General features: G+C 48.7%; 1 protein-coding gene and 1 long non-coding RNA gene across 5 annotated transcripts; one reads left to right on the plus strand and one right to left on the minus strand.

Annotated features, from left to right (window-relative positions):
- Positions 1,666–22,707, plus strand: ST6GALNAC1 (ST6 N-acetylgalactosaminide alpha-2,6-sialyltransferase 1). 4 transcript variants are annotated; one of them, XM_021415018.1, is made up of 14 exons: positions 1,666–1,949; positions 3,413–3,539; positions 5,160–5,254; positions 9,480–9,575; positions 10,319–10,563; positions 10,981–11,129; positions 14,389–15,025; positions 17,651–17,819; positions 18,017–18,188; positions 18,405–18,543; positions 19,110–19,213; positions 19,765–19,854; positions 21,105–21,204; positions 21,584–22,707. In XM_021415018.1, the coding sequence occupies exons 7-14, from the start codon at positions 14,420–14,422 to the stop codon at positions 21,752–21,754; spliced, it is 1,551 nt and encodes a 516-aa protein (XP_021270693.1). In that variant the 5' UTR covers positions 1,666–1,949; positions 3,413–3,539; positions 5,160–5,254; positions 9,480–9,575; positions 10,319–10,563; positions 10,981–11,129; positions 14,389–14,419; the 3' UTR covers positions 21,755–22,707. The 4 variants fall into 4 exon arrangements, with proteins under 4 accessions (XP_021270693.1, XP_021270694.1, XP_021270695.1 ...); XM_021415019.1 differs by lacking the exon at positions 5,160–5,254 and having other exon boundaries at positions 1,781–3,539; XM_021415020.1 differs by lacking the exons at positions 1,666–1,949; positions 3,413–3,539; positions 5,160–5,254; positions 9,480–9,575; positions 10,319–10,563 and adding an exon at positions 10,587–10,806.
- Positions 22,401–26,344, minus strand: LOC110407379. Its single transcript, XR_002443873.1, has 3 exons — positions 26,204–26,344; positions 25,862–25,982; positions 22,401–22,532 (listed from the first exon to the last, which is right to left on the minus strand). It is a non-coding gene; the product is annotated as an uncharacterized LOC110407379 (long non-coding RNA).

The raw sequence follows: 26,456 nt of genomic DNA on the forward strand, positions 1-26,456 counted from the left end.
CAATTCTTTTGAACCTGATAATTGCAGCAAGTGCCACGTTATGTGGTCACTGTTTCCCACTACAGCACATTCCACAACACCACATACTATTTGACTTCTAAGAATCATTTTATCTTCTAATTGTCTTCACATAAGCCAGGGCATGCTGATTATGAGATCAAGCCAGCTCTACTACCAGATCATGACTTAACCTAAATATCTGAGCATTCGCTCTTCTTGTTCAGCATGTGGTCAAAGGTGTCTCAAGATGTGAAAAACCAAGCAGACCAAAAGCATGCTGTGTGGGGACCACAATGCCCTTTGTCAAATTATAAATAGAAGAAAGGTAGGAAATCGCTGTGTGGGAATTCTCCATTGTTCCATCTGGGCAATGGGATCTTTTCCAAGGTTGTCCTTGAAAGCAAGCAAAGGAGATGTGGATGACTTTTTAGACTTTGCTTTGCAGACTCTAGAGTTTATTTCCAGAGTATTTTTCTATTTCTTCTTTTACATCTGGGCCTCCTCTGAACAGGAGGAAAAACAATTCCCCAAGCACCTCATCATAAATTGGCTGCCACCAACCCATCCCATCTCCTACGAGCGGTGTCACCAGAATGGTGAGATGCTCTTGATGACGGGACAGCAGTAAAAGCTGTCATCTACAAGGCCAACATTTCAGAGAGAAAAGAAGCTAAGTCGATAGAAGCCCCTAGAAGACGTTCACGCGGAGAGGCGGCGCCGGGGGCGGGTCTGCAGCAGGCCTCGCTGCCATGGCAACCGCCCGCTCCGTGCGCCGCCGTAGTCATGAAATACGCATGCGCACGGCGCGACGCAGCCCTATTACGCATGCGCACTGCAGGGGCGGTAGCTTCCGCCTGAGGTGAGGCGGGCGCGCATGCGCAGTGTGGGGGCTATCAGGGCGGTGCGCGGTAAGATGGCGGCGCTGCTGTGGGTGTTAGAGTTTCCAGCCTAGTTTTTGGAGCTATCGAAACACTAAAAAAGATTAAAATAACATTTTTTTTCTCCCCAATCCCTTGATTCTCTTAATGCCATGTCCAGGCTCCATGTGTCTGACGAGAGAATTAAATCCACGGTCCTTGAATTCGTAATAGGCTGCATTTATTCCCGTAAGGATGGTGGGAACAGAGTTCAAAAATCATGTTATCTATAACAGACTATTTTGACAATATAATCTCATGCGAAGAGTGAAATAACCCCTTCTGAAACTTGCAGTGAGTGGTGGCTATAAGGAATCTGAGTTTGTGCATTATGGAAGCAGCACCCGGTGGTAAGAATTCCTGTAGGTAAAGAAGTGCTAGAACCATGTGTTTGAATATGGCTTTCTGCTAGGACAGGAGGAGAGCAAAACAACAGAGTCCACGTGAATTATTTTTATGTGAATATTACCTTTTGCATATTAAACCCACTGAGTGGATCCCAGCCAGGAGCTTTGGAGTAGCTGCGAGATGCTCCTTTCTCTGAAGTGGAAAATCTCGTGTCTGTAATGCTGCCTTAATTCCCAAAGTAGGTCAGGAATGTGGTCACTGAGTTACGGATGTGTAGTGAGTGAGTCACGGTGTGATCAGCTGTTGAGAATGCTGTGTACTGCTTACATCGTTAACTGCTAACTTGTATCTGAAACAATAAACAGAGGAACCGTTACATTGTTTGTTTTATCTTCTTTTATTGCATAGAAAAGGGCTAATTGCCCTTGTTTTCCAGGAGAGGTTAGTGCCACGGCTGCTGGGGAGAGTGTGACTGTTTTCACGCGAAGCCAAATTGTAGAGTTTTCACCGTGGAAACAGATGAAACCACCGTTGTTCTGGGGAATCCCAGGCAGCCTCAGCACATCACCAAAACTGGCAGTGCTAACTGGGCTGAACGTAGCGGAGGAGTTGCGTGCCTTCTCTGTGTGGTCATATGTGGACTCACTGCAGCACATCTGGCTGTGAAGCTGTTCCTAGGGTGAGGTATGGTGACTGTTCATCTCCTCTGGGGTCATTTTTTCCACTTCATCAGCGGTGAAGAGATTGCAGTCTTGGTGCAGGGAACGCTTGGCGAGAGGTGGTGCTGCGAAATCTGCTGCTGACAGAACTGCCTGGAGGTGGAAAGTTTGATTCTTTCGGGAGCTTTTTTACCACTCTCCCATAATGTCTGAGCTTTTCTTACCCAAGGTTGATATAAATGCAGCCTTAGTTCACTTATAATTGTAATAAAGTTTATGTAGTGCAATTTCTATAGATAGATGGCAGGTGGTGGGAGGGGAATGCAAGTACTGTTTATCCGCTGGACGGCGCTGTTGTTTTGTGCAAACAGCAGAGGTCCTGCATAGCTCCAACTCAAAACCTCGGGTACTGTTTTTCTTCAGCAAGAATTAGGAAGGAGGATGTGCACAATCTTTTCCTACTTAGCAAATTTCTGGTGAATCCTGTATCTTGTGATCTGCCTTTTATCTGGAATTCCTGGGACTGGCTGAACTTAGTTACTAAATATGGAAAAAGTCATATTTTCACTGGTTTCCACCCAGCCCCTTTCAAGTCTGAGTAATTCATCTTCGTTGGGGCCAGATTATTATTATTATTATTTTTAATGTAAATCTTTCCTCAGTCCTTCAATTCCCAAGGGTTCAGCTTTGTTTCATCTGCAGGATGAGTATTTGCTGGCTCAGTCAAGTGCACTAAGTTAGCTAAGAGTCATTAGAATAATAGCATGTTGTCAAGAGGACTACTTGTGTCTGAAGGAAGAAGACTTCTGTTTCAAGCAGCACTGCATGAAAATTGTAGCTTAGGTGTTGCCAGTTATTCCTCCTGTGTGGGCTGAGTTTCCTTGTCTTGCAGCAAAGGATTCCTGTGTCATATCTGCTGTCCTCGTGGCAGGATAGAGCCACATGGCATTAGTGAAGAAGGGGAATGGTGGGGCATATGAATCCCAGTCACCCTGAAATAGGGGAAGTGGCATTCTGAAGGCTTGTTTCTAGGGGGGAAATTGTATCTTACAGCTATTTTCAGGCTGCCTTAGCCCTTCTTCCCTCTTGTGCGTAGACCATGCCAGTTTCAACAACCCTACCATTGCACTGTTAAATTGGCAGTGCTGCGAGTGGGATAATGAGACAGTACCCTAAAATGTCTTGAGGAAATTGACACTGTCCCATACAACCCTGTTGTCTTCCTGTCAGCACAGTGGAGGTGGAAAAATTGCTGTTTGGTTTTACGCCTCATTTAGGCAACAGTAGGATCCCTCGTGCTGCCCCTGAGGTCTTCAGGAGACTTCGGTCCCAAGTGTTCTCCCTTATGGCTGTTCTCACAGATAACATCCACATCGGAGTGCAAAACGAGAGCAGGAAATCTGATGTCGATGTAGTGAGAATATAAGTAATTTCAACAGATAAATTTCTTTGTGATACAAGGACATAAAGGAAAATCCTGCACCGTAGGTTCGTGGACCTTGAGGAAAAGCCTTGGGGGAAGCACCCACCGCAGGAATGATCTGCCTGGGATGCAGTGCAGCTGTGTGATGTGAAGATCCTACAGATGGTGGTGTCAGCCACACTGCCCCTCCAGGTGGGTTCCCATAGAGCAGTGACAACATTGGCAACTCTTCTCTGGCTCCAGACATTCTATTTGTCAGCTCCTCCCCTGGGCTTCTGTGGCAAATAGTTTCTTAATAAAGGGTGATTTCTCATCATTGTTTGCTGATGGATATCCTGTACCCAGGAATGAGGTGCTTGACAATTTGGTAATTTTTATACTGAGAAGCCCATGAAGATGGTGTTGATGTTTCTGTTCACCTTTGTAGAAGGAGACATGAGGCTCTTGCTAACTGTATCCACTCTTGCTAATTGTATCATAATGAGGTGGGCTTTAACCTGCCCTTTGTAGCCATAAGCAGCCCTGGGCCATCCCCAGCTGAGAACAAGGGACCTTCCCATGTCTGTGAGGACGTGCACATGCAGAGACTTGGGGTTAGGATCTGGGATGGTAATGGGTGGTTTTGTCCTCTCCAGGTGGGGGTTCTTCAGCACGTGGTTGATAGCAGAGCTGTCATACAAGACCCTCTCTAAACAAGCAGGCCCAAAGGCAGGTTGCTCTGCATGAGTTGGTGGTTAATTTTAGAGAAAGGTGTGGCTGGAATGCTGATGGCAGCTGACAGTATTGACAGGCCCTTACGTAAAGTCATGTCTCAGTGCACTTGGGAAGGAATGGGCTAAGAATGGTACGTTGTTTGCCACTTCTCTATTCTTCTCTTTGCATCAGTTCCACTTGCCAAATGCAGTGTTGAAACAAAGTTCCATTATCTGGATTCTGCTCTGACTCAAGGCAGCTTTGTACAGTTGGTGCCTGAAGGTTTGCAGGCATGAGCAAAGGGCTGACCTTCAGGAAAACCCTGGTAATGTTGGTGACTGCCGAGCTGGCCTTGATGTTAGCACTTCGGGTGCAGTCAGGCAGGTAGAGCAGCTGTGTGTGACTGGGTGTACCTATCCCTGAGGCCTTGACAAAGGTCAGGCATCCTTAAGACACTTTTTTTTTTGTCAACTTTCCTATCTGCTGAGTACAATGTTCAATGGGCAACAGCAAACAACTGAAGGACATGACGCAGAAAAATTTCACTGCAATTGATCTGATGTTCCTAGGCAATAAATTGTTTTATAGGACAAAGAAACCAACATCTAGCCACGTGATGTGACAGGAAGCGTTTTTATCTTCTGAATAGGTTAGACAGCAAACCATGTGAAAGCCCGCAAATGAAGGTCTGCCTATTTATGTTTAAAGAGCAATTAGAGCAAAAGACAATGTGTATTTTTCTAATTCTGAAGTTAAATCACACTTTAGGGAGGACCTGAACTTCCATCCAGGAAACAGTATAGTTATTTTAATGTATTCATGGGGCACTTAGCATATCCGAGTGATTTAAGTAGGTTGACCTGGTGAACATCAGTGAAATATTTTAGTAGCAGCAAAGCAAAAAGCCCATTTGAGACTGGAGAGCTGCTGGAGCATTGTGGCTTCAGCCATTGGCGTTCTGAGGATGTTGTGGTGAAGCCACCAGTGTCCAGATGAAACTAAAACCAAAAAGATATCCGTGTAGCTCTGGGCAAAAGCAGGGCAAGTGGTGTCATCCTGGTTATATTCTCGTGTGATTAACTGCCTTTGAGCACTCTGTCTCCTTTCTGTTAATTTCAGAGACCCTCTGTCTGAAAAAGTGTGTGGCACTGGAGCACAGCTGATCGTATTCTTCCAACAAAGACTGTGTTTCAATATCAGCAGAAGGAGACACAGTAAGCTAATTTGCAAGTGTTTTCAGACAAATTACATAAGTGTTATAAACCTAACTGCTTGTTATATGCTATTGAATGCTCAGACTGCTCTGCCATACGGTTTCGCAGAATAGCACACGTAGTTAGATTACCAGAAGAATTATCTTCTGAGGTCCTTATTTTCATAGAGTCCTGGAATCATTTGGGTTGGATAATGATCTCACTGAGATAATTAGGTCCATCCATTTTGATAAGAGTCTGCTCTTGGCTGTTTTATGCATTCACTCAACAAATATTAATTTATTTGAAGTGCACTGGGCTGACGTTTACTTACAGTTGCAAGATCAGGGCATAAATATGAATTAAAATACTGACCAAACATGGACTGGACTGAGATGGGTATCACAAAAACTGGTTAGTGGAATGCTATCCTGATTGTGGCTGGGGAGAAAAAGTCAGTTTAATTGGACAGAAAAGGAAGGGAAATTAATAACGTTAATGACAAAATACTATACAAAACAAGTGATGCACAATGCAATTGCTCCCCAACCAATGACGGCCGGTCATCGAGCAGCACTATGCCACACTTTGCACTGGAGTAGTACCCATCTTTATGAAATGCAGCTTCTGGAAAGAGATGTATAATGCCATTACACTTTTATTAGAAACAGAGTGGCTGATCCCTTTTGGCTCTGTCTGACACTGTGCAAACCTTCCTAGAGATCGAATGCCTGCAAGACAAACCCCAATTGAAAAGATGCTAAGTAGCTCCCAGGGAACTGGAAGAGACTGGTATGCCATTCCTGAATGCAAGAATCTCACATTTCCACTACAATAGCACAGTGTGCTGCACTCCTTCTCATCAGTGTCTTTGCTTGTGGTTTGTGCATATTTATAGGCGGTGTGCAAATGGAGTGGCAAAGAGTCACCTTCTCTCCATGGCTGGCAAAAGTTAATAGGAGTGAGGTGAAGAAAAGTAGCACAGGGCCCTCCAAGTTTCCAGATAAAGCAGGAGAACTGTTGAATAGAAGACAGTAGATAAAAGAGAAGAGAAGCATGTGGTTTCCAGCAGTAAACCCATCTTGCTTTTCACAAGACCCCGTGGCTTAGCTGTTCTTGCAGCTAAAAATGTGACTGCACTTTTCTGATGCATCTCCCACGGGCAGAGAGGAAGGCACTGTGAGGCTGCAGTTTTCCAGCTGCAAGGCAGGGACACCATGATGTGCACCACTCAAGAAGCAGGCTTACAGGGCACTCTGTAAGCACTTTTCACACCAGAGGATGCCAAATGGCACAGTTGTCCTGCCAGCTGTAAAGGGGATGGTTTCTGATGTTGAGTCAGTGGGAAGAGTAGGGGAAAGACCCTTACAAAGAAGGATTTCACATCTGGCTTGAAACATGGTAGACCAGCACAGCTGTGATTTGGTGCGGGTCCTGATTTTTGCAGGCGGATGTGAAATGCTGAGAGGTGTGCCTGCATTTCTTGCTAGGGTTGCAGAGAAGGATTTGTGATCCTTATGTTTCTCTCTCCGGCGTGGCAGAGAATCCTGGAATGCCCCTGATCCTGGCAGCTGATGGGCAGGAGTAGAAAGGCGGATTTTCAGATGAGGGGCCAGCTGACCATGAGTTCAATACATCAGCTGCTCACCTGTCTGCAATACTGCCCTGCTGCTGAGTGAACAGCTCTCTCAGAGGTTCCACGGGAGGAACAGAATATTTTCTAACTTTCCATCAGTAGGTTTTAAAGGAGAAGGAAAAAAAAAACCAAACCCACAAACCACAAAACCCACAAATCAGCCGTGAAGTGATGTCAGTTTTGTCTCTCTGGCTGTCAGCTCTGTGCTGATATGCGAGGCTTCCCGGTGGGATGGGACAGACAAAAGGCTGTTTAGGGAGGCATTTGGGTAAAGGAGCACTGCTTGCTTCCAGCCTGTGTAACTCCAACTGAATGTGTAGCCATTGTTACTGAGAGCATATTTTTTCTGTTTTTTTTTTTTAATTCTCTCAAATGAAGTGGCTCGTCAATCTTTTCAGCTTGGCGTTTCTGAGAAAGGAAAAAGGAATGCAGGGACCACAGCCATTTCAGTGTTGCAGCTTAAGCGGGACAGGGTCCATGGCAAACAGCTGAAGAAGCAGAAAAGCAGTGGTGGAAAACTTAATCTGTTTCATTTAAGAGGTTTACACCTCTAGCTGTGGCCACAAGGACCACAAAGAACCTGAGCAGGTGTTGTGATAACAGAAAGAACCAAAGTCCCAGCGATTAGAGGCTGTAATATCAGCAAATTCAGAGCACTTAGAGCCCACCTCCAAGCAAGTGATTGCTCCAGGCAAGGGCTTTACCTCATGTGGCAGAGCTGCCTGTGTTCACGTTGCTGGCTGGAAGTAGGGGAAATATTGCAGGTTGGACCCATAACATCTGCTGTCATATCATAGATTTCAGGCAGTTTCCATACCAGGTCATTGGCTGGGTGAGGCTGGATACCAAGCAGGCAAAACAGCATTAAAAACCACAATGGTTTACACATTCTTTCTGCAATTCTGCTGCTCTTGCAGCACATCTTGGCATGCCCTCTTCCTTAGCACAGACATGGGGAAGCGGAAAGCACACAGAGCACAGGCAAGTAAACAAGATTTGATACACAGCCCTCACAAAAATTTGCACACAGATAAATTATTGGCATGACTCAGACTCGAGCTAACAGCCTCAGCACACACAATGTCAAATCAAATTGTGATAAAGTTTATTTAAAAAAAATAAACAGAACAGACAAATCTGCCTTTTGCCTGCCCAGGATGTAACTAAAGATATAGTTAAGTGGACTTGGAATTAAACAAAATGTTAGAGATAGAGAAGTGCTAGGAAAGAACCATCTTGGCTTGGTGGCCCCAGGTAGATTTCCCTAAAAAAAAAAGTCTTATTTTCAGTGCTAAAGAACAGAAGAATTTCTGGTGTAGGCACTGCTGTTGGCAGCTGGTTGTGCTAGGCCAGGAGCTAGGAGTCTCTGCACAATGAGAGAAGCAGTATCTCTTGGGATTGCCAGTAGGACTGCCAGAGGAGCACACAAAACCTCTAATTTGGGAAAGGAAGCTGGCATCTGCCCTCTGGCCCTTGAGAAGTTGCCAGTGCCTGTGTTCGGTTGCAGCCTTGCCAATTATCTCCCTGGCAGTGGAGGTGAATGAAGAACAGTTTTCTATGGGCTGGGAGCCCAGTACGTCCAAGGAATCAGGCTTCTTACAGAGCTTTGTAAGGGAGCAGCTTTGCTCTTGGTCTCTGTTTTCACTAGGGTCATCCCTAACCTTGGCTCGGAGTGCACAGCCCCATTTCCCAGTCTGACCTTGTGTTTGAGCTCTCCAGGCTGGCTGAGCTCTGGCAGGCTGATTTCAGCGATGAGGGTGAAAAGAGGATGAAATATTATTCCAAGGAAGTGAAATCCATTAGGATTTGGGGTTTTTTTGTTCCCTTACACCAACACAAGAAGGCGAGAAGCTGTATGTTTTGCATAGCAGCCCTATGCATAGCTTTCAGCTCCTGTGCCTGCCAGAGATGTGGATATTCCTCCAAGCACAGCCTTAGCTGAGCACAGAGTACTCCAGGTACATTCTCCACAGTTGTCAACACAGCTCCTTCAGAGCAAAGAAAGCTGTCTTTTTCTGGTTGTAGGAATCTTGCTATCCCTGGTGGCTCTTGGATTTGCAGTAATGTTGCATGGACGAGGTTCAAGGAAAATGTTTTCTGCCTCCAGAATTCCCCTTTGGGATCCTGTTAACAATAAAAACCTTATAGTCACACACAAGCAGCTTCTTCCAAGCAGGATGCCCAAAGGTGCAGAGGGCTGGAAAGACGAAGGCTAAAATGAAGCCATTGCTATACATGCTGCATATCAGTGCTTCAGGACTGATAGCTGCCCCTGTAAGACAGCATTATATTGGAGATATGAGTTGTTGCTTGCATGCTGCACGCACCGACCTGTAACCTGGCTTTCCAAAATTGCTTAGGGCTCCTGAGTGCTACCAGGAGCATGGCAATACCATGGCCAATCCCTTTCTATATGCCTATACCTATTCAACTGACCTGCTCTGATCCTCGTCTCGCTTTGGCAAGAGTGGAATGTTTTGCTGTAGATGAAGGAGCATAGCCTGAGCTAACAACCTCCCCATGTTTCCTCAAGGATTTTTCAAACCTGTTGTTGTTTCATTTTTTCTCTCCTCTGTCCTCTGGTAACTGATGTTTTGCACTTTAATGCAGAGAGGTGAATTTATTTGGAAGAAATCCAGTTACTGCTGACGTAGCTACAGGGACTTCTTGCAGATGCTCTTTGCTGTGATGCACGGTTGGGACAAGGTAGGCGTGAAACCCATTGACTGGCTTTCCTGTAACTTACAGCAAACTTCAGCACTCTGTGTGTTTAGTATTAGTGTGAATGTTAGCTGCTAAGGTTTGTGATGTTGGCAACTAAACCTTAATCCCTGTTCAGTTTTTGATAAGAACTGCACAAAACCAGCTTCTCTACTAAGAGCCATTCCCACTTGAGCTATCAGGGTTAATGTTTAACTGCTCCCTATGAGTTAAAGTAGCTGTCTGCTGTAGTATGTAAAGCTGCATTTCTGGTGCAGGGGATCATCTGTGTTCATCTTTCCCTCTGCTAGTGGGGAGACATGTTCTGGACTGCCAAGTCAGTCTCTAGGCAAAGTGCTGATTTTCATGAAGAGGAGAGGCTCAGATATGAGTTGGGGAAATTGGGACAGGGAAAGACATTGTCAGGTGCTACAGATCAAAGATAAACAACATCTCCTAGACCTGGATACGCTGATAGCTCCACTCAAGCGTGGTGTGTACCCTCAAGGTTGCAGCAGGGATTCATTTACCCTCGGAATGTTTTTGTGCACATGGCATCAGTGAAGCTTTGTTTGAGCTGACAGCGTTGATGAGCAAAGTCTGGTTCTACTGGTCCTGCTGAGGACAGCAGTGTAGAAAGCACTCGTTGTCCCTCTGTCCATGATGACATGATTCAAACATGAGAAACAGGGAATGGGTTTTGGTGGTGCGGGTTCACCAAGGTGATGTAAATCTTTTACATTCTGCAGCTGTTCACGGATCCAAGTTCATCCACACCCCATAACAGTGTTGAACTAACATCGCTGTCATCTGTCCGCTTGGTGATCACTGTGAAGGGATGGGGTGAGAGTTCCAAAGCCAAAAAGTGAAGGACTGGTCCTGGCCATGACAGTGGAAACTTGACAGAGAGCTCAAAAGGAATAGCTGGAGAGTGCATACTGTAGTTATCTTTCTGTGTGACAGCTCAGAGTGAAGGGGCATGTTCCCAAGTCAGGTGAGCCTGTGTAACAGGTTGGTTGGCCACAGCAGAGTGAGACTGGGGTGAAGCTGACACATTTTTAAGAAGTGAAAAAGTGAGATTGAACTCTGGCTGCCTGAAAGGCGGGTCGGCTTGCTGGAGAGGGAGGGGACTGGCTGGCTGTGGCTTGCAGATAATCTGACTTCAAGCACTAACTGCTCAGCAATGTGGTGGATTTGCAAGGAGTCCGGCTCTGACCTGCAGCAAAGCACTGCTGAGGTAAAATGGATGTGTATGCCATCAGCAGCTTTTAGGGGCACGGATTGCTTTTGGGTTGGAGCTATGAACAGTTACTGCAAAAAGAAGAAACCAAAGATTTGTTTGTGCTTATGCTTCGAATCTTTCCTGAGCCCTTGCACATGTGATGGTCTGAAACCTATTCTCTTCTTCTAGTGGGTGACAGCCCTGCCTATCCCAGAGGGATTGGAACTAGATGATCTTCAAGGTCTCTTCCAACTCAAGCCATTCCGTGATTCTTTGACTGCAAGAATGGCTGCTCTTGTAATTCACACCAACCCAGTGATGCCTCCACCAGACTAGAGGTAAAGGATTTCCTTCTTGCACCAGGCTAACCTTGTAGAGGGAAATAGAGGAAACCTCCCTTGTCTGTAGTAAAAGGTGTTTCTTCCCCCAGTTTGGGTTGCAGAAAGCTTAAAGTGATAGGAATGGTGTAAAACTGCTGTCTTGTCTGAGAAATTGGACCTGTGTGCAGAGATTCTGAGAACCTTAGGAGAGAGGGTGTGCACATTCTTGTGGGGAAATTCAGAGAGAAGACCAGCCCACTGGCTCAATACACCTCGAAACCATTGCAATAAGGCACACCTCTGGGCAGCAGCAGCAGAGCTTCCGTCTCTCCCAGGCCTCTCACTATGGGGTTTTTAATCAGAAGGCTTCCTAAAGATCCCAGAATATTCCGTTGGCTCCTTATTTTAACAGTCTTTTCCCTCATCGTTACTAGTTTTAGCTCCTTGTTTGGCTTGGAGAAAAGCATTTTCAGGTAAGAGCCCTGCTTCCTTACAGTACACGCTTCTGGATAGAGTGCTTCCGCTCGCTTTCTCTCCCTCTCTCTTTTTATCCTGAAAGTTGCACTTCGGATCCGAGTTAGATGACTGCTTTGCTTTAGAAAACCACGCTGTATACAGTCAGAGCACAGTGCTGAAAGATCACAGCCAGACTTTCTTCTGCTCCCCACGCTTCCTTGCATAGTTGTTTTAAGAAAGCACCTTGTCCTTGACGAATGTGTTTCCATTGTTCAGCACTACATATTTGCTTTTACCTGGTAGCTCCCATAAGGACCTCATCCAGTTCTAGTCCAGATTGCATTGCTACACTTTGAATTTGGTGTGATACCTTTACATTTACAGTGACCTCAGCACTTGATTCCTAAAGTAATACAAATATGCAATGTACTGGCGCACTGATGTCACGCTGACATGATAAAGATAAAAGTTATCTTATTTTTTCCATGCCCAGCTTCTTTAAACCATTTTGTCCTGCACAGGTGCTGGAAACACTGATGCTGTTGAAGCGTCATGTAGAACACACTCAGGCATGTGCAGTGTGTGGTTATCTCTGTTTCTATTGTTGTGTCTTTGTATGCAATGTAGAATACAGAAAGCAGCATTGTCACGGTTTTATTTATTTGCCCCAGGGCTCTGGAAATTGGAGAGAAAGGTGACAGTAAATATTATTGTGCTTTTGCAGTTGTTTGCCAGCTGTACTTCAGAGCCTGGAACTGGATGAGCTGGGTTGAACCAGTTGCCTGGATTTAAAGTGCTGGTCAGGGGATCAAGGTCCTGTGCAGGCACAAGTGCCTGGCCACGTGGCTCTGACTGAGGAAGCAAGGTTTTGAATGAAAAGGGCCCTCTGTTTTCCATTTTGGTCTCAGTGCTACCAAATTTCTCTTTATGTAGAATATAAGTGAAATCTCTCCTTTGATTGGATAGTATGCAGTGACATTTAAACGTGAAGTGCTATGATAGAAAGCAATTGCTGCATCCTTGATTGAAGCTAGCTAAATGAGAGGAGGTAGAGGAAGAGCTGATAGGCTATTTACCTCTTTTCACTAGACACAGTGTGGTAAATGTCCAAGTATCCAGTTTACACCAACTGATTTTTAAAAGCCACCCTAGGCTAATAATTTCCTAATCACTTCACAGCGTATCGCTCTGCAACCTCAGCAGCAATCAAAGTGCTGTCTCCAACCTCTGATCTGCAGAGGTGCTTTTTTTCCCATTCATCACCTTGACAGCACTCCTCCGCATCATGCAACAAACAGGACATGCAAATAGTTATATCACACAAGGGACAAAGTGTGTAAACCTTATTCTGTAAACCTTTGTTGTGTGCAAAAGCTCAGCTGCAGAATTTTTTCGGCTTTCTTTTTCCTGTTCCACCCGACAACTGTGTACATAGGGGAGATTTAGATTAGATGTCGGGGTAAATTTTTCACTGAGAGGGCTGTGAGGCACTGGCACAGGCTGCCCAGAGAGGTTTTGGATGCCCCATCCCTGGAGGTGCTCAAGGCCAGGTTGGTTGGGTCCTGGGCATCCTGATCTGATGCCTGATCTAATGGTTGGCCGCCCTGCCCATGTGGAGCTGGATGATCTTCAAGGTCCCTTCCAACCCAAACCATTCTAGGATTCTATGTATATAAGAATGATTTTATACGTATAACCTTTAGGACGTGTTTAATAGCTTCGAAGTGCCCGTCTTAAGGTGTTTGTAGCTGGCAAGTGCTGTGTGATGCCATTGCATTAGCTAAGGGGAAAAGGAGAGGAAATAGTGCCTTGTAGCCCCGGATGCTTAAGATGTGGAGGGCTGGACTCAGTCCTTGGTTCTGACCCAAACTCAGGTGGTGAAACTGGGGGTTGTGCAGTCTTTTTCTGCCTTATTCTGCATCTGAGTTCACAGCATCGCTTTGTTCTCTCTGCAGGACAGTTAGATTCCTCAGGCAGGATCTGTGCTGGAGCTTTGGCTAATACGGCGCTATGCCCGACTTGTGGTGTGCGCTCTTTGAAAGATATCTAAAGTGAATCTGATGTTGGAACTGCCTTTCTCAAATCCCTTGGGATTTGATCCTGGGATATTACCAGTTCACATTCTATCTGATTGGTCTCTCTGAGACAAGCTAGTTTTGGTGATGAACTGGTGTTCTGGGGACCAGATTATAGAGCAAATGGTAGCAGTTGGTCTTTTTATGACTGTAATTTCCAATCTCAGAAATACAGCTTGTGTAAAATAAGTGATGCACACTTAAGGAGTGAATATCACTTCTTATCAGAGTTCCCTTTCTGAACTCTGTGAGATCTTCATACTCTTAACACAGAAGCATCTGTCACTGCTGATAAAGAAGCTGGAATGCCAGGTGGCAGTCCTCATGGTGTGTCCCATGTCCTGAACTCAGCATCTCTGAAGCACAGTCCTGCAGTGCTCTGTGTACACAGCCAGGGGTTGTCCTGCCCAGGGCAGGGCAAAGCTATTCTATGCTGGTTTGCAGCTGCTGCCAATGTAAAGCATGTTTCATTAGTTAAGTCCCAAAGTGGAGTATGGAAATTTGTATAACACTTTGGTGGCAAATACCTAAATGAAATTGAATTCAGACAGTATCCTTCTAACAAGGGTTTATCACTTCCGTGCAGAAACTCAGTTGCAGACACCAATGCAAGTCATCTGAGTGTAGTGGTTGTGTGCAGAAGTGATCTGAAGCACAGTCAAAAGCACAAGAAGTGTGCTGGAAGCTGCTCAGTGTTAAGTGGAAAGTGTTTGTGATGCCTCTGCTTTTCCTTTGATTGCATTCAGGCAATTCAAGATTTTCCAAAGTGTCTCACATATGCTACGAGTGGACACCCAAGACCAACAAGGTTCGGAGTATTCCACTAATGGGGACGCAAGGAGAATTTCAAAGGTTGGTTTGGAGAGAAACACTGCATGGCTCGAGCTGGATGCTGCTGTGAGTACACCAAGCTGGGAAGGAAAGGAAGAGCAGAAGAAAACAGTGAAACCGGTTGCCAGGGTGGAGGAAGCCAAGGAGAAGGTGACTGTGAAACCATTCCCTGAGGTGGAGGGAATCAAGAATACAACAGTGTCAACAGCCTCTGGGGTGGAGAGAACAAAGGAGAAAACTGCAGTGAGACCGGTTCCAGGGGTAGAGGAAGCTGATGGAAAGAAAACAGAGATACCACTTCCCAGGATGAGGGGAGACAAAGAGAAGGCGACAGTGAAACCACCCTTTGGGATGAAGGCTGCTTCTGAAAACAGCACATCCAAAGACAAAGCAAAGCCAGAAGAGCCTTCTGCATCAGTGAAAACCATGAGACCTGTGACTCAGGCTGCCACAGTGACGGAAAAGAAGAAACTGAAGGCTGCTGACTTCAAGTCTGAGCCGCAGTGGGATTTTGATGATGAGTACCTACTGGATAGCTCATCTCCAGCATCGGTAGGTGTGATGGCCTTGTTAATTTCTCCCTGTTGACCTCCTTGTCTGTAGTCTGCTGGGCATCTTTGCCCTTTGCAGCAGAGGCCAATCTCCAAGCTGGTAGATCAACCCACTCGTATATGCAGGTGCTGCTGAGGCCCAGAGCAGGAGAGCTGTGTGAGTATGGCTCTGTTGGCCTGGCCAGTCTTCCACCATGCTCCAGGATGGGAAGTTGTTGCAACTGCACCCATTTCCACGGGTTCCTTTCTTTAAAAGTCAGCCAGAACAATCTTTCTATAACTCAGGAGCATCAGGAGACGGAGAGAATATCTCTGCTGCTAGATGTCCTACAGGGTGGTTCCAGTCTTAGGTGTTTCACTCTGTTGCACGGGAGACTTAGGCACGCAGTACAGCTTCTGTGAGGCACAGTGCCCTAAGGTGAGTGCCATTACACTTAGTCTTGTAATGGCTGTGGATGGACATTCATAGCCTGGCACTGAATCATGTTCCTAATACAGGTGTCTCATCTCCTGGGAAACTGAACATCTGCATTCTGGTGAAGACTCAGCTTTACAGTTCCCAGATTTGCCTTGATCTTTGTTTTATGCAGCCAGGCTAAAGCAACCAGGGTTGTGGGGAGGGAACAGGAGTACAGTGGCATTGTGGTGGCATCAAAGTGAATGTAGGTGTTGCTGGGGAGGACTGCCAGGGCTGCAGGCACCACATCATTCTGCTCAGACCTCCCCCTGCTCTTCTGAAAATGTTAATCCCGACCCCAAGGTGCACTGGGAGACATACAGAGAGCAGGGGTAGATTAGCTGGAGTGATGAAAGATCCTGGGATGAACTTTACTGTTTTGATGTTTTCTTTCTGAGTTCTTTCTCCTTTGTGGTTTTTGCCCCTTTTGACAGTGTGAGCCATGCTTTTGCTGACAGGTTGTGCTCTTCAATGTGGCACCGAGCCACACGAGAGGAGAAGATTCGTGATTCTGTTACATAGAAAAGCTGGCTGTTAAACCCTTGAGCTCATTTACTGGCCCAGCCTTACTGGGACACAGCAGAAGGGCCTGGCTCATGATCAAGAGTGTGGAGCAGGATGTGCATCTTTGTTCCTGGGCTTGAGGCACCCAAAATACAAATGGGAGTGGGCAAAATACGTGGCTGAGAATGCATATGCCATATGAGACAATCCCTCACCCCTCCTGCCCAGTGCTACTGCACTACATGTAGTGGGGTTAGGTCACCAGGATCCTGCTTGCTGACTCCCAGATGCTCCTGCCTTCTGCAGCTCCTTGGAGAAGACATGCAGAGTGGAACTTCCAGGATCCTTGGAGTGCAGAGCAGGAACTGGCAGAGAAATGAGGGACACCAGCTTTCAGCAGGAAGCCAAGAGTGTTCTCCAGTCTAACTGGTGCTGCAGAGCATCTGAGTGTGTAGAACAGCTGAGACAGTGAGGAAAATCCTTCCACCATAGCAGAAAACGGGGGAAATACATGCAGAAGGGTTGTTAGTGAAGATGTGGATCTAGACATCATGCACTGAGTCTTGCTTCCAAATGTCATGTCTAATTCTGCAAAGAGAGGGAGTGACTAGAAGTGCTTCCAACTTCCTTCAATTCCTGCACAGTCAGACTTTCCCCTAATTCCTCTTGTATTAATCCAAACTAGCTGTGGAGGCACAAGAAGTACCAGGCCTCGGACAGTACAAAGTGCAGCTTGAACAGGCAGGGAACATCCCTGTCTCTGGACATGAAACATGCTGCAAACGAAATGACACCAACACGAAACCCTCCACAGCGTTTTTGTCACTGCAGTGCTGTCTTGACAAGCAGAATGTCACCCTCACCTGCAGCAGGGAGCCCAGCTCAGCTGTGAGCATGCTGCAAGGCTTTGGCAATGCAGTCTGGCCATTCCTGGGGGTCTGAGGTGGGCACATAGGTCCATCTTGGTCTTCTCTTTTGTACTTTGGTAGATGCTGTAGTAACTGTTTGGGGAAAGCCTAAACTGACTCAGTGGAAAATCCACCACAGTTGGAGCTGTCTGCTCTCCATCTGCACACGCAGCCCAGTGCTTGCCAGCTGCAGTGAGACCATTCTTGTTGCATAGGATCAGCTGACTTGGATTCCCTTATCAGCTGTGTTGCTCTGCTATTCCTTTAAGACATGGAATAAGTTGCTTGTGCGCTTTTTCTTTTCTTCTGAGGGAGCGGCGATGATGATCTGCCCCCGTGTGTGTGTCAATGTGTGTGTGCACGTTCTGTCTGAGACCACAGCCTTGTGAGCTGTGTTGTCAGCAAGGACTGCTGGCCTTCTCTGGCACGTTTGGGTTACACCTGTTAGAGGCACTGAGTGGCATCAGGTAGTGAGGCCCGAGGCCATTAAAACACGTGAGCAGTGCAGGCCTGCTTTCCTGAAGAGGAAATTCTCAGAGACTTGGAGTAATCCTGGCTTACTTGTAAGTGATTTTGCATCATCTAATTGTTCATCTGTTGCTGAAATTGTGTCTCGTGTTCGCAGTAATGGGGACACTGAGAGGAATGGATGATCCACTGGAGTTTCTCTGTTTCTTTCCAATACTCCTGTGCACAGGCACTCAGGTTTATCAGCTCATTGCTCATCAGCCCTCATTGTTTCTTCTCGTTTTTCAAGACCTGCTCTGAATCAGTGAGGGCCAAGGCTGCCAAGTCTGGCTGGCTGCGAGATCTTTTCCTGCCGAACATCACGCTCTTCATAGACAAGAATTACTTCAATGACAGCGAGTGGGACCGCCTGGAGCATTTTGCACCTCCCTATGGCTTCATGGAGCTGAATTACTCACGTGAGTCCCCCAGGGGATGTCGGAATGGGACCATGAAAACTTCCCACAGGACCTGCACGCCGAGTTTCTGGTGGTTTGCAGGACCTCCCTGTCAAATGCAACAGGCGAGGTGGATCTTGGGGAGGAAACTGTGGTGGTTTCCCTGTGTCCGTTCCCAAGGTTCTTGGTGCTAATGCTCCACCATGTTTGCTTCACAGTGGTACAAGAAGTCATGTCACGGCTGCCCCCAAATCCCCACCAGCAGCTGCTCCTGGCCAACAGAAGCAGCAACGTGTCAACGTGCATCAGCTGTGCTGTTGTGGGGAATGGAGGGATATTGAATAACTCTGGAATGGGCCAGGAGATTGACTCCCACGACTATGTATTCCGGTAAGGCAATCTGATGGTTGCTTCCCTCTCATGAGATACGCAGCTAACCTGTTCTGCCTAGCAGGAAATTGTGCTGTCTGCCAGCTGCACAAATGATTGGTGGCTGCAGGAGATGAAAAACCACAAAGGTTTTTCTCTTTTCTGGTTACAGACAGGGATGCCAACATTTCCCATGGTTATCTGCTAACTATTTCTCTGTTTGATTTCCTTGGCCAGAGTGAGCGGGGCTGTAATCAAAGGTTACGAAAAGGATGTGGGAACAAAAACCTCCTTTTATGGATTCACAGCGTTCTCCCTTGTGTCCTCTCTCCAGAACTTGGGACAGAAAGGGTTCAAGAAGATCCCGCAGGGGAAGGTAAGTCAGGTCTATGCTTGTACAGCTTTGGCTGTATTCTGTTAACCTGTGGCCTACACTTCTGATCCTTCCGTGTGTGATGAGCAAAGGGGCTGAGCAACACTTCAGCATTACCCTTAGTGAGGGAACTTTGTCCTGAGAGGGAATATTTGTCCTGGCAAGCTGTGTTAGTCCTGCCCTAGCCCCTCTAGAATATAATAGGATAGTTCACTTGGAAGGGAATTAGAAAGATCATCAAGTCCTGACCACATCAGGGCTAACCAAAGTTAAACCATGTTGTTAAGGGCATTCTCCAAATGCCTCCTGAACATTGGCAGGCGTGAGTCATCAGCCACCTTGCTGGGAGCTGACCCAGTGTTCGACCACCCCCACAAACCTTTAGCATGTTGAAGTAGCTGTGTATCAGGTGTTCTCTCCATTCTGTCTCTCTGGTGGATGGTTAAAAGCTGCAGAGCACAGATGTGTGCTTGAGAAGCTCAGGCAGCCTAGATGTCTGCTTGCTTTTTGGTGTTAAAGGACATGTCTCTCTTGTGTTGTTCATTTATGCTCACTTTTTTTTTTCTTAGCATATCAGATACATTCACTTCCTGGAGGCAGTTAGAGACTACGAGTGGCTGAAGGCTCTTCTGCTGAACAAGGATATCAGGAAAGGATTCCTCAACCACTATGGGTAAAGCAAACTGGCCCCACCTCTACATCCTTCAGTGTGGAGCCCTCTGCTGTACCTTCTTCTCCACGGTGCTCAGTCTGCCAAGGTGCAGACCGGGTTAAACCCTCCCTCCCGTTGCTGATTTATCTGGAGAAATGTCTTGTTTCCCTCCCAGCTGTGAGCACTGCTGTGACCAGCACGCCTCCTTCCTAGCTGCTTCTAAAGTAGCTGGTTTTAGTGGTGTGTGGCCTGAGCTCAGAGAAGGCTTTGAGGTTCTTTGGGATGAATGCATGCTGCTTTCTGCTTTGGTGTCTGTACGTGGTCCTACTCATGGATGAAGACCTGGTTTCACCAAGTCTTATCTATACATCTGCATGTTTTAGATATTTCCATCTCCTTTGTTGCCTCTCCTGCAACAGGCGATGGAGGCTTTGTCATCATCTGAGAAACGTTGCAGAATAATTTAACAATGTTTGCGATTCTTCTCTCACCACCAAGTGCATCAGGCCGATGCTTTCCAGCCGTGATGAAGTACAGGAGCTTGTCCTCAGTCTCCCTGTTCTTGACCCTAGGCAAAGGCCCCGGGAGCGATTTGATGAAGATTTCACAATGAATAAGTACCTGGTAACTCACCCTGATTTCCTCAGATACTTGAAAAACAGGTGAGCTGGGAACTATCTGCCTTCTGGCTAGTGCCATCTCTCTGTCTCTGGGCTCTCTCTTCCCAGTCCCCTGACTTGTAACTGTCATCTAGCCATACCAGCACATCTGGGGTAAGACTCATCAGTGTGCAGTCACTTGAAGTGCTCTGTGGTACTGCAGTGGGATGCTAGCTGTGGGTAGACCTACAAACTTCTCATCTATGAGCTAGAGAAGCTGCAGCTGTCGGACAGATTGGCTTTCTGCATCCAAAAGGAGTCAAGTGGCAATGTTAGATGTGGGCAGAGCATTGCTGAGGTGCCAGAATAGTTAACCTGTTCAAGACCAACCTTTCATGTTACCCATTTCTCAGCACCTTGGAGGAAGGCTCCATAACAGTCCTCCTCTCCTTAGATCCCATCTTAACTCAAGGGATTGGTTGTTCCCTCAAGCACAATAATCTTCAGCATCCCATTTGTTTGGCCCGATTGCACTTCTTTGCATCTCTAATCCTTTTCACAAGCGTGCTGGACACTCTCTGTAAGATCTGCCAAGTGTGGGCCACGCGCGACCGGGAGATGTAGGAAGAAGAGCTCCTGCTGTGCCCAGCTTTGATTGTGTTTGCCCTTTGGTCTCCTTGAGAGCTGCATTATGTCTTTCTGATAGATAGCAAATGCAATGCCAGATGGCTTGCACTCCCCTGCTCATTCTTCTCTCTCTCCTCTGACTTGGGCTCTTTCCAAGGCCAGGAGGGCTCAAATGCTATTTTTAACCTGTGGGCTCCTACCTTCCTAACAACTGCTGGCACAAAACACAGCAGCTCCCAGTGGATTTTGTGACCCTCCTTCTGCACCTTTCCTACATCGTGTTTCACTCCTAAATGTGGATGGGGAGGATATACCAGGGGACTCCCAGGCCACATCTGCGCTGCAAGGCAAGGAGCAGGGAGCGATCTGAATGTACTAGATCCCTTAATCAGCCCCCTTTTAATCCCCACTGCCTCTTGACCCGTAAAGTTTGGGCTGAGCTGGGTTCGGTGCAGGCTTGCAGGTTTCAGTGCAGTTGATGGAAGCATTCTGGGCTGGCCTTGTGCTTCACCAAGCACGCAGCACTACCCACACACGAGCAGTCATGGCTTGTCTGAAATACTTGGTGTGGCCGCAAAGCTGCTGCAAGGAGGGAAAGTGCCAAATGAGCCAAGAAGGACAAGCCATGCCCAGCTTGAACCAGCACGCTCAGCAGCCTCTCCATGCTTTCTTCTCTCATACTGCAGGTTTCTAAAATCTAAAAATCTGCAAAAGCCTTACTGGCGTCTGTACAGACCCACCACAGGAGCCCTCCTGCTGCTGACTGCCCTGCATCTCTGTGACCGGGTAAGAGCATTATGATTCTTGCACACATCGCAGTCTGGAAGCAAAGATAGGATAACAGAGTATGGATGTTCCCAGCCCTGACTTGTCACCCAGAGGGGAACAGATTGAGCACAAGAGAAGCAACCCCAAAATAGTTCACACAAAGGTTGTGAAGCCTGCTTCATAGAATCATAGAATGGCCTGGGTTGAAAAGGACCTCAAAGATCATCGGGTTTCAATCCCCCTCCTGAGTGCAGGGTCGCCTACCACTAGACCAGGCTGCCCAGAGCCACATCCAGCCTGGCCTTGAATGCTTCCAGGGACAGGGCATCCACAACCTCCCTAGGCAACCAAGGTTTAGCTCCCTCTGTCCTTGATATCTCTCCTCTGTCTCTCCCAGGTGAGTGCATATGGCTACATCACAGAAGGTCACCAGAAGTACTCGAATCACTACTACGACAAGGAGTGGAAACGCCTCGTCTTCTACATCAACCATGACTTCAACTTGGAGAAGCAGGTGTGGAAAAGACTTCACGATGAGAACATCATTAAGCTCTACCAGAGATCCTGACTGTGTGGCAAGGGCTGTTGCCTGGGAAATCTCAACAGCACCTCACGGGTAACGGAAGAGAACCTCCAAAGCCAGGGTTAGCTCTGGACTTCCAGGCCCAGCTTCAGCCCCATGAAGATTGCTCCCTCCTTTGGTATCTTTATTTTCTCACAACACTCCCTAAAATGTGCGTACTCTACAGACCAGGAGAACAGCAGCTGCCAAAGAACTCCCATCTGACTTGTGGACAGTTGTAGGCTCTGGTGTTGGGAAAGAGGAATCCAGGATGATTCTGAATAGCAGATGTTCCAGTGCTCTTCATCTTCATCCAGGTTTTCCCTCTGCAAGGAGATGGTCCTGGGGCTGAGCTGGTTTTGCCATGGGTGGGTTCTTGCTGTTAGTGGTGCCCTTTGTGGAGCTGGGTGTTTTGGGTAAGCAGTGGATGAAAATGGGGACACACGCAATCCTGTCTCAAGAGGATGATTTGTGTCCTGGAGGTGCTGCTGTCACTGCTCGCTGCAGACATAAAGGAAGGACTGAACACTTCCAAATGAATCTCACTTCCCAGCGTGACTTTGCTGTGGCACCTCCAAGGGAGCACTGTGATGTCTGGTGCCCAGCCTGCTCCCCCTGGCCTAGCTCACCATCAGCACAAGGGAAGGGGAGAGCTCTCCGTAGTGCAGCAGGATGCTGGACATCGTGCCTCTTGCTGTGGAGCTCCCCTGGCTGCAGACTACGTGTAGTGAGCGTGGTTAAGAAGCTGATGCTTAGCTGTGCCAGGAGCATGGTGCTTGCCCTCCTGCCAGGAGAAATGAGAATTCTCAATGTCCAGGGATGGGTGCTGTCTGTCCTTGCTGCTGGCTGGAGTGCCTACCCCCATCGTGCTGAGAAAAGCACTGTTGCAGCCAGCAAGCCTTTGGAGCACTGACCTTCTGAGTGGGCTTTTGCAAACAAAATAAATGGCCCTGCATTACCCAAGCTGATTTCCATTGCATCCCTCTGGAATGTGGTTAATATCTCATGTCTTGGCCACCCCCAGAGCCCACGGAGGCTGCTTGTGCTGCACCCAGGGGCTCTGTGCCCTGCAGGGCCTGTGCATGGCTGCTGTCCCCAGTCCAGGGGGCTCTGGGTGGGCAGCGAGGCAGCTTTGTTCCTTGCCCATGCATTGCTGTGGGTTGCTTGGTGACCGGCTCTGCACGGGTATTCTTCCCTTCTGAATAGGGCTTTTCTCCTCCCAAGAAGTTGGAAGAAGTTTCTTTTAAACTCCTCCCTTCCCCCTCTTCCCCTTTTGTCTCCCTCTCCTCTGGGAAACAGGGCAGGGCTGAACCCTGCTGAGCAAGGGGACTGCGGTGGGCGAGGAGCCCAGGCTTTGGGACAGGCTGGTGGCCCCAGCACCCAGCTCCTCTGCAGCTGAGGGTCCCTGGAGTCAAGGAAAGGAAAATTCCTGAGATGGCATCCCCGCCAGCAGAGCCTGTTCCCCCTGGGCTCCTCTCTCAGGATGGAGCCACGCAGCAGTAGGTCTGCAGCCCTGTGGCTTGGTGCGCCTGCCAGGGCAAAAGTGGCGATGCCGGGCTGTGCCAGAGCAGCCCTAGTCTCTCCAGGGACACCCTGGTGACCAAGGACAGTGCCATGGTTCTGGGCCACCCTCAGTGCTCCCATCCAGGCCAGAGGCATTGTCCCAGTGCCACCAGGTGGCAGCTCCTGCCCAGGGACCTGAGGGCACCGTGCTGTGCTGTGGGTGTCCAGCTGTGGCACAGGCTGCGTCCCAGTGCTGTCCCACACCTCGTGACACCCACCTGCCCTCAGGGATTATGGTGTGGGGGCTCTTTGGGATACGCATAGCAGCAGTCTGATGCCACAGCACCCTGAAACTGCTGCCACAATCAGTTTTGGGGGGAAGATGCTGGGGGGAACCATGCGCTGTAAGTACAGCTGTGCCCTTCTTCTCGCTGGGTTCCCCAGGAGTTAACGGCCCCCAGCCATTCCCTGCTGGGACGTGGGGACAACAGCTCTTGCAGTGCTGCATTCCTGGCCCGGCTCCCAACCCTTTGTTTGGTTTCCCCCTCTTCTCTTTCTGCAGCATGAGACAGCACAACCCCCCCCCCCCCCCCTGTGCTGGTGACTTGCCCGATGGAATTGGTGTTTATTTGTATTACCCAAGCAGGGAGAGGGTTTGGGGGCGGGTCTGAATCAGGTTTGCACCCTTCCTCACCGCTCTGTGGGGACCTGTGCTCCCTTCTCAGGGATGTGGCAGCAGGGAAAGCCAGTTGGACAAGAAAAACTATTGGTAATAAGGGAGGGTGAACAAGATAAAGGAGCGACCTGAGGCTTTGTTCCGCACAAAGCAGCGGATGACCTCCTTTCCCCGAGTGCTTTGGGAGGGAGCTGGAACAGGGCCCTGCAAGCAAATAGCTCCTTGGTTGTGGCAACCCCAAGGCATGGCTGGACCCAGCCCTGGGGCACAGATCCTGGACAGGGTCCTGTTGGGTGCTGGGAACATCCCAGGGTCCCTCCATCACCACGCCGTGGGAAGCCTGCAGGCAGACAGGGCAAGCCCCAAGGTGTGCTCGGGGATGCTGTCCCCTCTCCCAGCTGTGTCCTTAGGGGTCACGGCTGCTCTGCTTCTGTGGGTCTTGGGGATGTTTGGCCTGCAGAGACCAGGGCAGGATCAGTCCCTAGAAGCCAAGAGAGCGGTTGGAGTGGCGTCACCCCAGTTAGAGGCGTTTTCCAGCTCTGTGCCCATCCAGGATAGAACCCAGAGCCTCACCGCATGCCTCGTGCCCTTCGGACTGTGTGCTCAGCTTATCTCAGCCCCAGCCAACGGTCCAGGGCTGACCCACAGCTCTGCCATGCACAGGCAGCTCCACGATAAGTGGGGCTGAGCCCGGTGGGGCAGAGCAGGGGGACGTGGGCCAACGCGCACCTCGTCCCTCTGATGTTCCTGCTTCTGCAGGCAGCACGAGGGCACCAAAGGGCACAGCTGCCCAACGGGATCCTGTTGGTTTGGCACGAAGATGAGCCACCATCAGCCCGGTTTCAGTGCTGCGTCCCACTCTTCCCATCCTGGGGATCAATGTCCCATCTCCTTGGGCAGCTTTGGGGTGAAAGGCAGAGCCCATTGCACCGAGCACCCAAACCTCCGCCGTGCAGCCCTTCCCTGTGCTGAGACCTAAAAGCCCCACTGGGACCAGCAGCGCTGCAAGGACCTGGCAAGGAGAGGTTTGGCCAGCGGGTGCCCATTTCCCATTCATTCCATTCATTCCACCTTAGGAAAAGTTCCTCCAAAAGAGCAACCGGGCGCTGGCTGCCCAGGGGGGTGGTGGAGTCACCGTCCCTGGAGGCGTTGAAGAAACATTTTGGTGTTGTACTGAGGGACATGGGTCAGTGGGAAACACCGGCGGGCAGCGGGCTGGGTGATCTTGGAGGTCTTTTCCAACCTTGGTGATTCCATGGTTCCCAATTCCCTCCCACGACGCGGATGGCTCAGGTTTGAGTTCCAAGAAGCGACCGCCCAAATACAGAGCCTGGGCTAAAAACGATGCCCGTTGCTGTGATTAGTGTGTGTGTGTGTGTGTGTGTGTGTGTGTGTGTGTGTGTTCTTTTCCTAACCTTTATTTGGCAGCTGCCATCCTAGAAGCTTTTCGCACTCACCCAGCTCCTAAACGAGCGGGGCTGAACTGCGGGGCGTGGGCCAGCACGCGCTGTGCCGGAACACAAGCAGAGCAGATGAAGAGCTGCGCATCTCATTTTCACCTGCTAGCTTAGAACTGACAGCAAAAAGCCCCGTGGTGTGGAAATAGATGGAGGTGACAGAGAGCAGCTCCTCCACCCCGGTGGGGGAAGGCACCTGGGCTGCGCTGTGGGGCTGCGGGCATCTCCATAGGGCAAACCCATGGCTTTCCCCAGCCCAGCCCAGCCCTGCTTTGCTCCTCCAGGGCTGAGCCGCGCTGAGTCCTCAGCGATTTACCCACACAGTGGGTAACAATTAGCCCTCATTAACAAAGGGTCAGAAGGAAGCACATGAGCCGAGGCGGCCCCCAGCTCACAGCGCTGGGTGCTGTCCTGCAGCGTAAGAAAACCACTGAGGGATTGCATTCAGTTTTATTGGAGGAACCGGGCAAAACTTACCTGGAAACACACTCCCAAGGAAAAAGCAGAAGCATTTTCCTTTAGAAACCATCCAGGCGCTCTGCTCAGCCCCAGCCCTCTGCTCCCAGCCCCAACAAGCTCTTGAATTCAGCACAAATCCCTGAAAACGGCGTGGAGAGGAATAAATCCTCTGTTCCTCTGCGGGTCCCGGGGGCAGCCCCAGCAGCGCTAGAGCAGATTTCCATTTTTCCCCCCTCCTCCCCTTTTTTCCCCCTTTCCCCTCCTTTTTGCCCTTCCCCCCTTTTTCTCTCGTTTTCCTCCCCCTTTTTTTTACCCCTCTTCCCCCCCCCCCATTTCTTTCCGCCCCAATGTGGCTCTTACGGGGAGGGACCCGAGCTCCGCGTTGGCCGCAATGAGCCCTCGGGGTCCGGCGTGGGAGCGGCAGACGGGAGAAGCGGATGCAAAAGTTACAGGAAAAGAGGGAAAGCTCCGACCCGAGCCCCGCGAGGGGGTGGCGAGAAAGAGAGGCGAGAAAAAAACCGCAAAAGCAAAAAAAAGGAAAAAAAAAAAAAAAAAGAAAAAAAAGCGCAGCGTTTCTCCGCCGCTCTGAGTCAATGTTTAACCCCCGGCGCGC

The sequence above is a fragment of the Numida meleagris genome, chromosome 17, assembly GCF_002078875.1.
Source record: "Numida meleagris isolate 19003 breed g44 Domestic line chromosome 17, NumMel1.0, whole genome shotgun sequence".
In the NCBI taxonomy this organism is placed as follows: Eukaryota; Metazoa; Chordata; class Aves; order Galliformes; family Numididae; genus Numida; species Numida meleagris.

Bases quoted from the DNA above. Each gene is read 5' to 3' on its own strand.
- ST6GALNAC1 (XM_021415017.1), top strand. From the start codon at position 11,457: ATGGGGTTTTTAATCAGAAGGCTTCCTAAAGATCCCAGAATATTCCGT. The intron at 11,585-14,388 runs GTAAGAGCCCTG...GATTGCATTCAG, and splicing joins TTGGAGAAAAGCATTTTCAG to GCAATTCAAGATTTTCCAAA. The intron at 21,205-21,583 runs GTAAGAGCATTA...TGTCTCTCCCAG, and splicing joins CCCTGCATCTCTGTGACCGG to GTGAGTGCATATGGCTACAT.